At 42.0% G+C, this 14,179-nt stretch overlaps 1 protein-coding gene across 9 annotated transcripts in view; it reads left to right on the top strand.

Annotated features, from left to right (window-relative positions):
* Positions 1 to 14,179, top strand: part of PCDH15 (protocadherin related 15) — an 886,705-nt gene that overhangs the window by 546,835 nt on the left and 325,691 nt on the right. For all 9 annotated transcript variants that reach the window (XM_077350402.1, XM_077350403.1, XM_077350405.1 and 6 more), the window contains one exon: positions 12,873 to 13,033. In XM_077350402.1, coding sequence (XP_077206517.1) covers positions 12,873 to 13,033 — 161 coding nt within the window. The remainder of the gene's footprint in view (positions 1 to 12,872; positions 13,034 to 14,179) is intronic.

Here is a 14,179-nt window from a genome sequence, read left to right as displayed (position 1 = left end):
ACAGTACATTTTGGTGTTTGAGATGCAACTGCTCATTTTAGCTAGGTGGCATGGAGCAAATTTTTGATGCAGTGTTAAAGTGTTTTTTCTGTATAAAAAAACGCCCCGAGTCTTTATGGGAGGGTGCTATACAAATGTAATCAATAAAATATACTACCTCACAGTGTGAGCTGCTACTAACAGTAGTTGTCTGTATTTTCTGATGTTGTAAAGATCTGACTTGCTGAACCAGACACAATATATGGCTACGTGGAGGTTTTGTTTTCTGTATTTGAGAATTTCTGTTAATTAGCTTCTATATATTGTGTGTGATGTGACAAACATTGACTAAATGATAGCTGCTTCCACATGAAGGATTTCCTGCATTTCATCCATCAGAGAAGTATGAGTTTTTCATGTACTCTTTTTGTCCCCAGTCTGTTAACCTCCCATTCATTCCTCATGCAACAACCTACTTTATTTTAAATCTGTTAAAAAGATATTTCCTGGGCTGCACCAATAGTAGGAACAGTCGTTTTTCTTATTCTTGTTTTGGTTCTGAAGGTTAAGGAGCAGGATTGCAGGACTTCAGTGAAGAGCTGTTTAGTTACTCATCTGTTCCTCTCTTCAGATAACAGCAAAGGGCAAGTCCCTGGCAACAGTTAGAATAACAGAAGAGCACCTCCTGAATTTTAGACAAAGGAGTTGTGATCATTGGAAGCGCTGAAAATATAAACGGTGGCCAGCAATTCCTGGTGGGATGTACATCAGTTATGAAAGGGAATCTATTACTGAAACTGTGGGGGAAATGGATAGTCCTGGAGTATCTGCGATTCTCATTGCAAGGTGATTTGATGTACAATACCAGCAACAAAACTACCATGAAAAATATCCCTAGTTTGGAAGCTGATGACACCCAGTTCTACTTCCTGAAGGCTAGCTGCCCATCTCCCCCCAAAGATATTTGCCAGATATTTGGATGCAGTGATAGATTGGCTCAAGCAGACCTGCCTGAAACTCAACATTTCCAAGATGGAGGTCCTGAGGCTGGGTAGAAAAGGGCCAGGTGAGGAAGCATGCTTACCCTGCCTAGTGTGCAGCTGGTGCAACGAAGCTGGGCATGATCATTGATGCCTCCCTCTCAGTGGAGGCTCAGTTCACTAGGATAGGGCAGTTGGCATTTTTCCATCTTTGCCAAGCTAGGTCACTAGTGCCCTAACTGATCTCAGAATACCTTGCCAGCGTGATCCATGCAACAATCACCTCTACACAGGCTTGCCCCTGCCCCTCATCTGAAAACTGCAACTAGTCCAGAATGCAGCTGCACGGGCTCCTCACAGATCACCATATTTGGCCAGTCCTTAAGCAGCTGCACTGGCTTCTGGATGAATTCTGGAGTAGGTTCAAGGTTTTGGTATTAACCTTTAAGACCATTTGCAGTTTGGGACTAGCATATCTGAGGACTGCTTGATTGACTATGTCCACCAAAGAGTGCTCCACGCTGCCATTTCCAACAGGCTGGTGATCCCTGGTCCTAAAGAGATTTGCCTGGCCCCTACCTGCTGGAATGAGCTCCCAGAAGAGCCTCCGGGGAGGGCGGCAAACAAACAAGCATACAAACAAACAAAAACTGAGGGCCCTGTTAGAGCAAGCTCAGTTTTGCAGAGCTGCAAGGGCCTCTTCTGCCAGGTATTGGGTTGGGGCCAATCCAGGCTCACTTCCATATAAATACAGTCTCCTGAATATGATACGTGATTACCAGACAAGATGCTGGATGCAACATTAATTGTATGACCAACATGTTTTTAATTGATTTTACTGGTCGATTGTTATTAAAGATTTGTTTTGAAGTTGTATGATTTTAAATGTTGTAAACCACCTCAAGCCAAAAATCAAAAATTTCATTTTAAATTGATTTTGGAATATGTCTGGCTATGTGGTTTCTTATTGCCTCTGAGACCTCTTGTAAGTTTCCTTGTAATTAGGTTCCTGTTAGCCAACAGCAGTATGATCCAAATCAATGATAAAAGATTAGATGCCATAAAATACAGAGAAACAGTCCATAAATCATTTTTATTATCCAAATGCTCATTAATTTTAGATAAAATATATTTTGCTATAAACAAGTAAAAACAATAAATAATAAATGAAATAGAAACCCTCTGTGATATCTGTGTCATAGAGTGTCATCAAATCATACTCTGTTGATACATTTTATTAGATTTATTTATATTTATGATATTTGTATACCGCCCTACCAGCAAGCTGGCTCAGGGTGATACATATAGTATTAAATTAAAATTAATAATAAGATATAATTTAATAATAATTTAAAATTTATAAAAATATAATTAAAATTAAGTTTTATAGGACATTTATGACACCCTATGAGATAGCAGTGAAATCTGCAAAACATGCTTACTATGCAGCTTTCACAGCATCCATGAGCTCATGCCCAGCAGAATTATTCAAAATGGTTCCATTCTTAACCACCCTCATTGAAGGGCACCACATTGATAACAAATTGGGCTTCAGCTATGAGCCATTTGCAAGCTTCTTTGCTGATAAAATCTTGACACTCTGCCACGACCTTCCCGCAACTCTTAATGCAGTAAAAGAACTAGAGGCCCCTTGTCTTTCTGTGATTGAGGGATTTAACCACTTCAGAGACCTATCACAGTATGAAGTTGACAGACTGCTAGCTTCAGTGAGGCATACCACTTTCCCTCTAGACCAGTGGTCCCCAACCTTTCCGAGGCTGGGGACCGGCAGGGCATCGGGCCGCGCCCCCGCGGACCGCACCCCCGCGGGCCACGCCCGCCGATCGGGCCGCGCCCGCGGGCCACGCCCACGCCGCGCCCGCGGATCGGGCCGCGCCCACGGATCGGGCCGAGCGGGCGTGGCCCGGCCCTGATTCCCTCTCCCCGCCTCCCGCAGTAAGAAGCTTCCCGGGCCGCAAGCTTGCGGCCTGGGAAGTTTTTTACTGCGGGGGCGGGGCGGGGAGAGGGAGCTGTGGCCCGGTGCCATGTCCTTTGCGGCCCGGCACCGGGCCGCGGCCCGCAGGTTGGGGACCACTGCTCTAGACCCCTGCCCATTGTGGCTACTCCAAACAACCACAAGAATATAGGAGGAGGATCACTATCATCAGGGATCTTCTTACTTGGGAGGAGGAGGAGTAGGGAGTGAAGCAAACAGCTGTGGATCAGTTACTGGCATAACTAGATGGAGCGGCATTCCAGTCCACCTTCTGACCTGGCCACAGGATGGAGACAGTGCTGATCACCCTGATGGATGACTTCTGCCACCAGCTGAAATGAGGCAGATTGGCATGGCTAATATTACTAGACCTAACAACAGCATTTGATATTGTTGATCACAAGCTCCTAAGTTACCACCTAAAATGGCTGATCTCCTTTCTCCAAGGTTGAAGACAGAGAGTGATAATTGGAGAGTACTATTCGAGTACAATGGTTATACTGGTCTAAATGACTACAAATAAATAAATGAAATGTGGAGCTCCACAAGGAGCAATTCTCTCCCCAGTGTTGTTATTTAACAACTTCATGAGCCTTCTTCCCCAACTGGCCAAAAGATATGGGTTGAGCTGTCACCAGTATTCCGATGACACTCAGCTCTATCTCTTAATAGATCACCAGCTTGACAATCTCCCCAATTCTTTGGCTAGATGCCTGGAGGCAGTAGCAGGTTTCAGCATAGTCTCATGAAATTCAACTCCTCAAAGACAGTGGTCCTTTGGATAGGTGGGAAAGAGTCAGACCATGAAGCACACCTCCCAAACCTGAATGCTCTACAACTTAAAACTACACAATCGGTCAGAAGCTTGGGTGGGAATCTTGATACTTGATGTTTAGAAGCATGCTTAATTGGTCGTTTATGGTTAACATAAACTGCTGGTTTGACTAGTTATTATAAAAAATGTTGAAAATTCAATTAGGCTGTATTTTTACAGTGTTGTTGGAAGAAAGGACATACTTGCATCCTCCTCCGTTTGACTGAATTCTAGATGACAATAGAATTCTGCAGGGAAAATGTTGTACCAGCTCACAAAGCAACAGGGTGAGATGCCATCAGCTGCGGTGCTGGTGTTATTCTCAACATAAAATTGTAGCACAAGCTAAAATTGACTGTTCCATATTAGGAGAATTGTGACATTTACAGCTGATCTCTAACTGTGAGTATAGGGGCTCTGTAGAGGTTTGGGAGTGTGTGGGACAGGAACTCTAATCAAATGAAACTTTTGACAACTTTAGTCATGTCCTTTCTGCATTGAGCCATGAAGCAGGTAGGGAATTATACTGTGGAGTATTTCAGGTGAGTTAATATTTATGGGGGGAAAAAAAGAACAGCATGTATGGGCAACTAGAATTTAGCGTCTGAAACTCAGTCAACAAATACTCCTTCAGTAGAATGTACCGGTTTGATGAATTTTGCACACCATTTACACTGCTATTATGATATATCACATTGCGAGTCCCTGTCATCTTGCTGCTGCTTTAAAGCCTTGTGGGTCAAAGACTAACTTTAGCTCGAGAAAGTTGCTGAGCTATAGTTCCCCTTAATGGAATGGTGCAGCTCAGATGCAGGCATAAATCTGCACCAAAGCTGGAGAGGTATTCAAAAGCTGGTGATAACCTCTAAGGCCACTCCTTTCTCCCAAGTGTTTTTCAATGCACAAAAGGAATGTGCACAGGCTCCCTTTGGAAATGTAACAATCTTATTGACATTCCTCAGGTATTTTGTTCAAACACAAATCTACCTTAAGAATTGCTTTAGATGAGAACTTGTGACAATTTAGAGGTCTGTGAAAATCCCTTGGGAAATATTGAAGAGCTACTTGTGTCACTGAGCAGGACTTTAAATCAAATCAACTTATTACAGAGACAGCCTTGGGGCTTGGTAGCAGGAGATAGTGTTGATACAAGCCGTTTTTTGAGTTGTGTCCAAATGGGAAAAAGGATAAAACTCAAATTTGGAGATTCTGATTTCAACTCTCTCCCCTCCACTTGAAAGTTGCCATTATCAATTATTCAGGGAAGGCATCAGCTGATGCTCTTCTGCTTTAAAATGTAGAAACAATTTAAATTTATGCTTCATATACAAGCATGAATTCCATTGTATAGTAGCTAGGTCTACTTAATCTTTTTTTTTAATATAATGATTTTTTTTTATTTTCATAAAGATAGAAATATAATAATCATTTGAGAATATAGGACCCCACATTGACTCCACAGTGATATAAACTTTTGCCCAAAACTCTAAGAGCCATGAGTCTAAGAGCCGTCCACATTTCCACTACATTTAAAAAAAAAAAAAAAGGCCTGTTTAGATATACAAAAGAAAAGTTATTATTAGTCAACTTACTTGAGAGATCGTAGACCTCACATTAACTGCTTGATACAATCTGAGAGCTATCCTAGCAGATATTTCTAGGTTTGAGTTAGATGCTTAACATTAAACATTTCTTATAGCACAGTATGAGTTTTGGCCCTGTATCAATACCCTGATGAAGGGAGAGGAAAGTAGGGCTTTGCCTTAAAGATGTACAAAGAAAAAAATTACAAAAGGATTTCATAATTTCTCCTTATCCTTAATACAGATACATCTACAAACCATTTATACTTGACCCATTCTAAGAGCCATCCTGACAGGTATAAGTTGAGAGCTTTGCATTTTCTACAGATCAATATGGGCTTTGGCCCTATAACAATACACCAATAAAAAAAAATAATAAGGGGGGAAAGCCCCATTTTATATTTCCAACGCTAACGATTATATTACCTATATGCCTACTAAGAAAAAGAAACAAGAGAGAAAAAAGGCACTGCTTCCCCTTTTTCATAAAAATAGCAATGTAGAATACAGTATATGTTGTTAATACAGAGAATAATAAGATTTCCAGGTTTAGATTAAATGCTTAACATTAAACATAAAACAATATAAGCTTTCAGTCTTCTATAGCTTCTCCTTATCCTTGGTTCTGATACATCTACAAAACAATTTATGCTTGACCCATTCTAAGAACCATCCTAACAGATATATTTTCAGATTTAAGTTGAAAGCTTAACATTAAACATTTTCTACAAGTCAGTGTAGGCTTTAGTCCTAGGACAATACACTAATAGAAGAAAGAAAAAATAAGGGGGGAGAACCCCATTTTACATTTTCAGCACTAATGATTATATTACCTATATGCCTACAAAAGAAAAGAGACAAAAAAAACAAGAGAGAAAGAGACACTGCTTCCCCTTTTTCATAAAAATGGAAATATAGAATACAGTATAACATTAAACATAAAACAATATGAGCTTTCGGTCTTCTTAAGGGGGTCTCATCTCGAGGCTTGCTACATCTTGTCGTTCCCGTAAAATTATATTCTGTCCCATTGGCCTTTGGCGTAGAAAGTGCAGTTGTACTCTTTCCCGCAGAGTATGCATCGATAAATCTTGAGGCCGTTGCACCTCCTGGACTCCAGTATCAATACAATTTTTTCCCCAGAGAGATCCTTTAAATCGGTTACTTTCACTGCAGATCCATATTTCTTTTGATTGATTTTTGTACACTGTTGCTTTGAGATGGCTGTATGTCTTTTTAAAAAGAGTGTCCTTATCTGGGCTGCAGAACTCTGGCATCCCATTTTCCGTCTCCAGAATTTCAGATTTCTCTTCTACTGTTGGTTTTCCACCTTGTTTAGAGCTGTCATCAGCCACTGTTATTGATCCATTATTCCTGTTAAAGACGTCTTCCTTGGCATCTTGGATCTCCTTGAAGATATGAATTTCAGATTTCTCTTCTGCTGTTGGTTTTCCACCTTGTTTAAAGCTGTCATCAGTCACTGTTATTAATCCATCATTCCTATTGAAGACTTCTTCCTTGCCATCTTGGATCTCCTTGGAGATATTTTTGATCAATCCATCTAAGAATACTTTGTAATCTTGGGTTTGTATCTCTATTAGATGAGCCAATCTTTTTAACATAGACATGATTTTGACTTTAAAAAAAACCGGCCTCAAACAGTTTTACAAGTGGCCAGTAGAGGTCCTCTGTTTTATCCTCTGATGTTCCGGCACAGGCATGTGACGTATTGAAGTGAGTTAAGGCAGAGATTCTCGTACTGGCACAGAGTTCTCGTGAGATTTTCCCATTCACAGCTCTTATCTTCTTATCTTCGAAAACCAAAACAATTACAATAAGAGCTTTTGCCAATTAATTCGAGTTGATTTGAGTCCTTCTTCTGCTTAGTTAGGAGAATTAGCCTGCCTCTTAACGAGGTGGCTTCAGGCAGAGCAGAGTAAGAGGAGGGGGGAAACAAAGGGCTTTGATGCAGGAAGAAAGACGAAGAAAAAAAAACGAGAGATACTTGCAGTAAATGATGTTTTGGAACTCAGCCGATGTCCTCCCCTCAGTTCAAAGCGTTCATTTGTGGTAAATCATCATGTAGGGTTAATCTTCTTTATACTTCATCAACTCAGAAAAATATGCACAAAAATATCTTTTGACCTGTGCTTATTTTGAAAGCGTATGTTCATGGTGTGCCCCATTTGTAAACCACAAACCATCATGGATCTAAACGAACCAGGGGCAAAATGAACCAGGCTACTGAACAGCCTGTCACTTCCCTGGGGGCACCTTCTACAGAGGCATAACATGGACCCCATGAGTCCAATTCTCACCAAACTTGGAGGGCAGTTAGAGGAAAGTCAAACAGAGACCCTTTTGTGAGTTTGGTGCCTCTGTCTTCCCCAAGGTCTGTTCTATATACTCCTCAACCTCCTGAATCTGCAACTTCTAGTCTGGACTTCACCTCTAGGCTGGACTTCTTTAACTCGCTCTACGCAGGCCTACCCTCATCCTTGATCCAGAAACTTTAACTGGTACAGAATGCAGCAGCCAGGATTCTCATTAAAACATGGAGATCCCACATCCGGCCAGTATTCCAACAATTTGGCTGGCTCCCAGTTGAATTCCGGATTAAGCTTAAGGTTCTGGTAATCATCTTTAAGGCCATATGCGGTTTGGGCCCAGGGTATTTGAGAAACTGCCTCCCTGCCTATACCCCCAAAAGAGTCTTACGCTCTGCCACCTTCAACTGGCTGCGGATCCCTGGCCCCAGAGAAGCGTGTCGGACCTCAACAAGGGCCAGAGCCTTCTTAGTCCTGGCCCCCACCTGGTGGAATGAGCTCCCTGAGGAGATCAGAGCCCTGCCAAACTTCCACAGTTCCACAGGGCCTGCAAGAGGGACCTCTTCCACCAGGCATTCGTTTGAGGCCGACCGACTCAGAACACCTGCTGGTCCCCCCAGACGCCCCCCATGGCTGAAATAATTAACCTCCCAATGTTACTGTTAATTGTTATTTATATTATAAATGTGATATTGTAATCTTTTGATGCTTTATAGAAAGTTGTTTTGATGTATAATGTTCCATGTAAGTTATAAAATGTTCAATGTAAACCGCCCAGAGCTGCAAAGAAATAGGTGGTATAGAAATCTAAATAAATAAATAAATAAAATGTAATTGGCAAGCAGTCATTTTGACAGGCACAGGCTAAGGAGGTTCAGGTGCATATAGAATGGATCCTGTGCAAGCTAGAGACAGCAAAGCTGCAGGGTACCTCTCCTGGAGGCTCCAGTAAATGCCCTCAAAGTTCCATGCTGCTTGTTGCTTTGAGATTGGGTAAACGTTTTGATTTAGCGAAGATTTTATTTATCCATTCGTGAATCATCATGAACCACCATGAACAATTGAAACAGTTGTGCTGGTTGACCTACCTTAAACTTCACTGTGTGAACTACAAACCACCCAAAATGTATCACAAACTTTAGTTTGTGAACCTGTCTGTGCCCATCCCTAATTAAATTATACTGAAGAAAATCAGCGACTGAATTAAACACAAACTGTATGAAGATCAGGAATCCCTTTCAATGTCCGTTTTGGGTATTTACAGCAGCAAACAAAATTTGAGTATTAAGATAGAAAGCGTATACCATTCTGCAAGACCAGGTTTTTAAAAAGATAACATATGCATACAGTGTTTTTACAAGAACAATTCTTAGCATCAGTTGGAGGGTTACTGCTTTTCCCACAAGTAACAAGAGCAGCTGGAAGTTTTTTTTGTTTGTTTCACAGGAAAATTGTGACTCTGGGTTTCAGGTTTTGTGAGACTTGTCTCTTACAATCCAAGCAACATGTCTTTGGTTGCTTGAAGTATACGTTCTTGCTGTAAACAAGAAGAAGAAAAAGAAGGGCTTGCAGCTATTGGAGTAAAGAGACAGACAAAATAATGGTGCAGGGACAAGAGGATCTTATTCCACTGTGATAATAACCCCTATGAGTTTTGCATTGAGCTTCCTCAGGGGAATCTTTGAAATAGAAAAGCAGCAATGTTCCCACTAAACCAGCTGCTTTTATATCTCACAACCCCCCCTGACAAAATTCAATCTGGAACGTGTAGGGATTGTTATTACTTTGGAACAAAACTGTCTTCTTATTTCTTTTTTCTTGTCTCTCTGTGCTTGATTTCTGTCCATGCTGGCACTTTGTAAAAATTACAAGAGGTTTTTAGTTTGTTTTTAATGGCGCAATTCATATGCATTTTCTCATATCTTTATTTAATGTAGATTGGCTTTACCTCCTCTCCCCCCAAAAAAAGCTCTGACTGAAAGGAAGCTTAGGCCTACAAAAAAAATTAAAAACATAATTCCTGCTTGCATTTTTGCTCAAGTGCCATTTCAACACTTTCTTTCCAACCACTGATGATCAGTCCAGGGAGAGTGATGGTGTCAATGTTTGAAGGGCCTGGTTTCTTTTCTTTCTTTTTTCCCATGCTGTCTGCCGGATTCTCTTAGGAGTTGCTGTTTCCCTACCAGAGCAAGGGAGAATGTGATATAATCCCTGGGGTTCCATGTAACATTGGGTCTTTTTGTTCCCTTTCAAGATCTAAAGAACATAGAAGACAGGCTCACTAGAGACCAACCTGTTTCTGCATCCTAATGTGAATCCTGCATGACAGATGGATTCTTCTCCAAACCCAAACAATGGCACATCCTTCGTGGTCCACATTATGTACAGCTTCCTCATATGTCTGTGGTTAGGTTAATTGCCAGTCATCCTTGCTGTGGGATCTTTTTAGAAGTATATCTTGGGAAATTCTTAACAGTGATTTTAGAAAGTAAACTTTTTTAAAGAGGAGTTTGAATAAAAGAGTGTGTGTGAGTGCGTGCATGCGTATGCTGCACTGATTGCATTTGTATTTCCTTGGTTTTAGAAATAAAATTCTGGTACAAAGAAGAAGAAGAAGAGTTGGTTCTTATATGCCGCTTTTCTGGGGACAGCTTCTGCTGTGGTGTGGTTTAATCCAGCCACAGCAGAAGTCAGTGGGAGATCTCCTTACTGCGCACAGATCCTGGGGAAAGCTGCTCTGAAGCTCTACCAGAGACATTGGCTGGGTGGCAGGAGCCTTGGCTGGGCTAACTGAGCTGCAATAGGATTTACTCCAGGATCAGCCTGAGCAGCGGGAACTGACAGTGTTCAACTGGGCCAGCTGATTCCTGTTGCAGCTCAGTGAAAACCAGGTTGAAACAGAAGGCAATCCAGAATTGGCAGAAGTGGTGGGAGCTAACAGCTCCATGCCACCTCTGCCGGGCAAGCTAATTCCTGTTGCAACTTGGCTAGGGCAGTGGGAGAAACCTGTTCCTGCCTCTCCACTGTTTTCAGATTACCAGTAATTGCTGAAAATTCCCGGGTTTTCTCATTGTCTCCCTCGCCCCCCCCCCCGTTTTTCCAGAACTATTTGGGAAATAAACCTGAAAAATACCGATAAGGGTTTTTTTTAGTATATGTTCAGCTTGGGTAGATCCAAATGCACACTATTTTGAACTGTGGACATTGTGAAAAATTAAAATGCTTTGCAGGAAAGAAGGTCCACTGTGCATTTGGAGATAGTATGTTGTTACAGTAGTACACAGGGCAAAGTTAGTTTACAGAATGTCATTCTGTGTTGCATCCAAATCTTATCTGTTCTTTTCAGATGTATTGTCAGTAGGCTATCAAGCTGGCATTTAAGCCTAAGGATAAAAGCAGGCTCTGGGCACCTAAGAGGATCCAAAATACAAAAGAGCAAAAAAGGACGTTTAGTAACAGCAGCACATGGATTCAAAGTTCAAATGTACAACAAAAAATATCTAATGTCATCAGGACAACTTGTTAAGTGTTGTCAAACGAACAAAATGAGCATCAGGTGTACCTAATGATTACCTCTGTCCATAGATGAAAACATTGAATGAAATAATAACACATACTGTATCAGAAGAGACTGCTGGGTGTAATCACACGTGTTAGCATCAAGATTCAGTGGAGTGGGAAATGTTCTGTTCAAAATACAATACTCTTCCTTGAGATTTAGTAAATTAAATATGGCATCTCTTGATTGTATAAAATGCAAAGATTCAAAGACCCTTGATTTGTATGCGAAATGTGCATAGCTTGAAATCAATTAGGGCCATTCAGCTGTAATAGTTCTCACCTGCTTCTGTTAGAAATATTAGCAGTGTGAAAGTTAATAAATCAACGGGGAAATGTGAGCCTGACGATAGAATAGTTAGAGCTGTTGGTTATTTGGGGCTTCTCAAGCCATTTTCCTAGATTCTTTATAGAATAAACTTTCCTTCCATTTTTCCTTGTTAGAAACATCTCTGATTAATTTAACACTTCTGTTCGTCTTGAGACTGTTGATCTTCTTTTGTTTTGTTTCACTAACCTTGTATTATAATCTTCAATCTTATTGTTTCAAACAGTTCTAGCCATTATTATTATTATTATTATTATTATTATTATTATTATCATTATCATTATCATTATCATTATCATTATCATTATCATCATTATTATTATTATTATCATTATCATTATCATTATTATCATTATTATTATTATTATCATTATATTTCCCACCACTCCCTGAAAGGTTTGTGGCAGGTAACAATAGTCTGGTCCCATTAAAACAGTGGTCCCCAACCTTTATTAGGCTGGGGACCGGCAGGGCATTGAGTCGCGCCCGCAGGGACCGTGCCCGCGCGGGCCACGCCCATGCTTCGGGCCGCGCCCGCGACCCGCGCCCGGCCGCGCCCGGCCGCGCCCGCGGGCCGCACCCGCAAGCCACGCCCGGCCGCGCCCGCGGGCCGCACCCACGGATCGGGCCGCGCCCGCGGATCGGGCCGAGCGGGCGCGGCCTGCACGGGCGCGGCCCGGCCCTGATTCCCTCTCCCCGCCCTCCCGCGGTAAGTAGCTTCCCGGGCTGCAAGCTTGCGGCCTGGGAAGTTTTTTACTGCGGGGGGGGGGCGGGGAGAGGGAGCCGCGGCCCGGCGCCATGGCCTTTGCGGCCCGGCGCCGGGCCGCGGCCCGCAGGTTGGGGACCACTGCATTAAAATACCCATTAAAGTCTTTAAAAAAATCCCAACATGATGGAAAATAATCTCATTTCCACCCCCCACTACCAGAGCAACAGGGAGAGTGGAGAAGAATGATGTAATTTCCAATCCCAGGGGAGGGGCGATGGTTCTACTTCGCTGACCCCAGCCTCAACCATAGACCTGGAGGAATAGCTCCGTTTTATAGGCCCTGCTGAAAGCTGGCAAATCCTGCAGGGCCCGTAGCTCACCCGGGAGCTCATTCCACCAGGTAGGGGCCGGGACCAAAAAGGCCCTGGCCCTGGTTGAGGCTAGGTACGCTTCCCTAGGGATGGGAACACCCAGTAAATTCTCACCTGCAGAGCGCAAGGCCCTGTGGGGGGCATAGGGAATGCTATACACAGCATTTGTGTGACATATGAGCAAAATTATTATTGATTTATATAAGAAGTCCTGTTTTTTATTGCAGGTACTATCTTGGTAGACAACATGTTGATCAAAGGTACAGCAAGAGGACCTGATCCTACTATTGAACTCACATTAAAGGACAATGTAGACTACTGGGTTATCTTGGACCCTATCAACCAGAGGCTTTACCTAAACAGTACTGGGCGAATTCTGGACAGAGACGTAAGTTTGATAACCCACTCCCCATCTTTCACCTGAAGCTGAATTTATTCAAGTTAACTACATAACTAATAAATGAGAATCAGAAAGTAAAGATTCAGACTAAGAAAACAACAATATTATTGTTACGCTTTATAGTATTCTGTCATTATATATATTTAATCTTTTTAATTGAAATATGGCATTTCCTGCAAGAGACTGTTCCTTCACTTCAGTGATCCATGATCACAACAGAAGGTATAGCCTGTTCTGACAGCAGCTACAGAGAGAAGGCATACAGATCTGTATATGGATAAGTTTCCAAATTACTGAATGTTGTGTCTGACCCCTCTATGCATTGTGCTTCTATTGTAGCAGATCAGCATATAGAGATACATTTCAATGTAGCTAGCTATGAATTCATTAGGCCCAATTTATTTAGAAATGTACAAAGCATGTTGTAACAAACAGCACTAAGTGATGAAACAGCAGCAGCAGTGAGTGAAGAGTTAAAAATCTTCTCTAGGCGGACAGAACCAGGGCTGTAGGCTGCTATGACCCCTGTGACTTGCCAGCAAAAATTAGGATGTGGACTGAAGGGAACACAGATCAGTCAGACTGGTATGAGAGCAGTCTGATTCTGATTGAACTCAGATAAAAAACCCCTTTGAGTTGAAACTCTAGTGAGATAACAGAGTTTTCTAATGAGAGTTAATGCACATACTTTCTGAACAACTAGTGAAGTTATCTGGCCTATCACCTTCCGTCCCACACCTCTGGCTACCCCCTCCTGCTCCCACTTCCCTCTGAGGCTTGTAGGTTGCATATCCATGCTGTGACAGAGTTGTCCCTACCAGTGAGTTCCCTAACAGCTGCCTGCAGCCTTTCCAGGTCCTGAAAGGCCGTCTCCAGAGTTCTTCTACCCCATCCCTCAATCTAGTGCCCAATGTATTCCTGAATGCAATGGGCTTAGCCCCTAGTTTAATATAAAATATATTTTTACAAAAAGAATCCTGAAATCTAACAGTTTTAAGACTTAAAGCACAAACAGAAATCTAAGAGATATGCAGGTCAGGAGCCAACTTATATCCTCTCCAGTAACACATAGAGGAGTAGATGGTACAGCCCTTCTTATTGGAAATCATGCATGTGGGAGATGTTCTGTTTGTG

This window comes from Paroedura picta, chromosome 8 (assembly GCF_049243985.1).
Source record: "Paroedura picta isolate Pp20150507F chromosome 8, Ppicta_v3.0, whole genome shotgun sequence".
Taxonomy (NCBI): Eukaryota; Metazoa; Chordata; class Lepidosauria; order Squamata; family Gekkonidae; genus Paroedura; species Paroedura picta.
The sequence above is the reverse complement of the archived record's forward strand: the minus strand, read 5'-3'. Positions and strand labels throughout refer to the sequence as shown.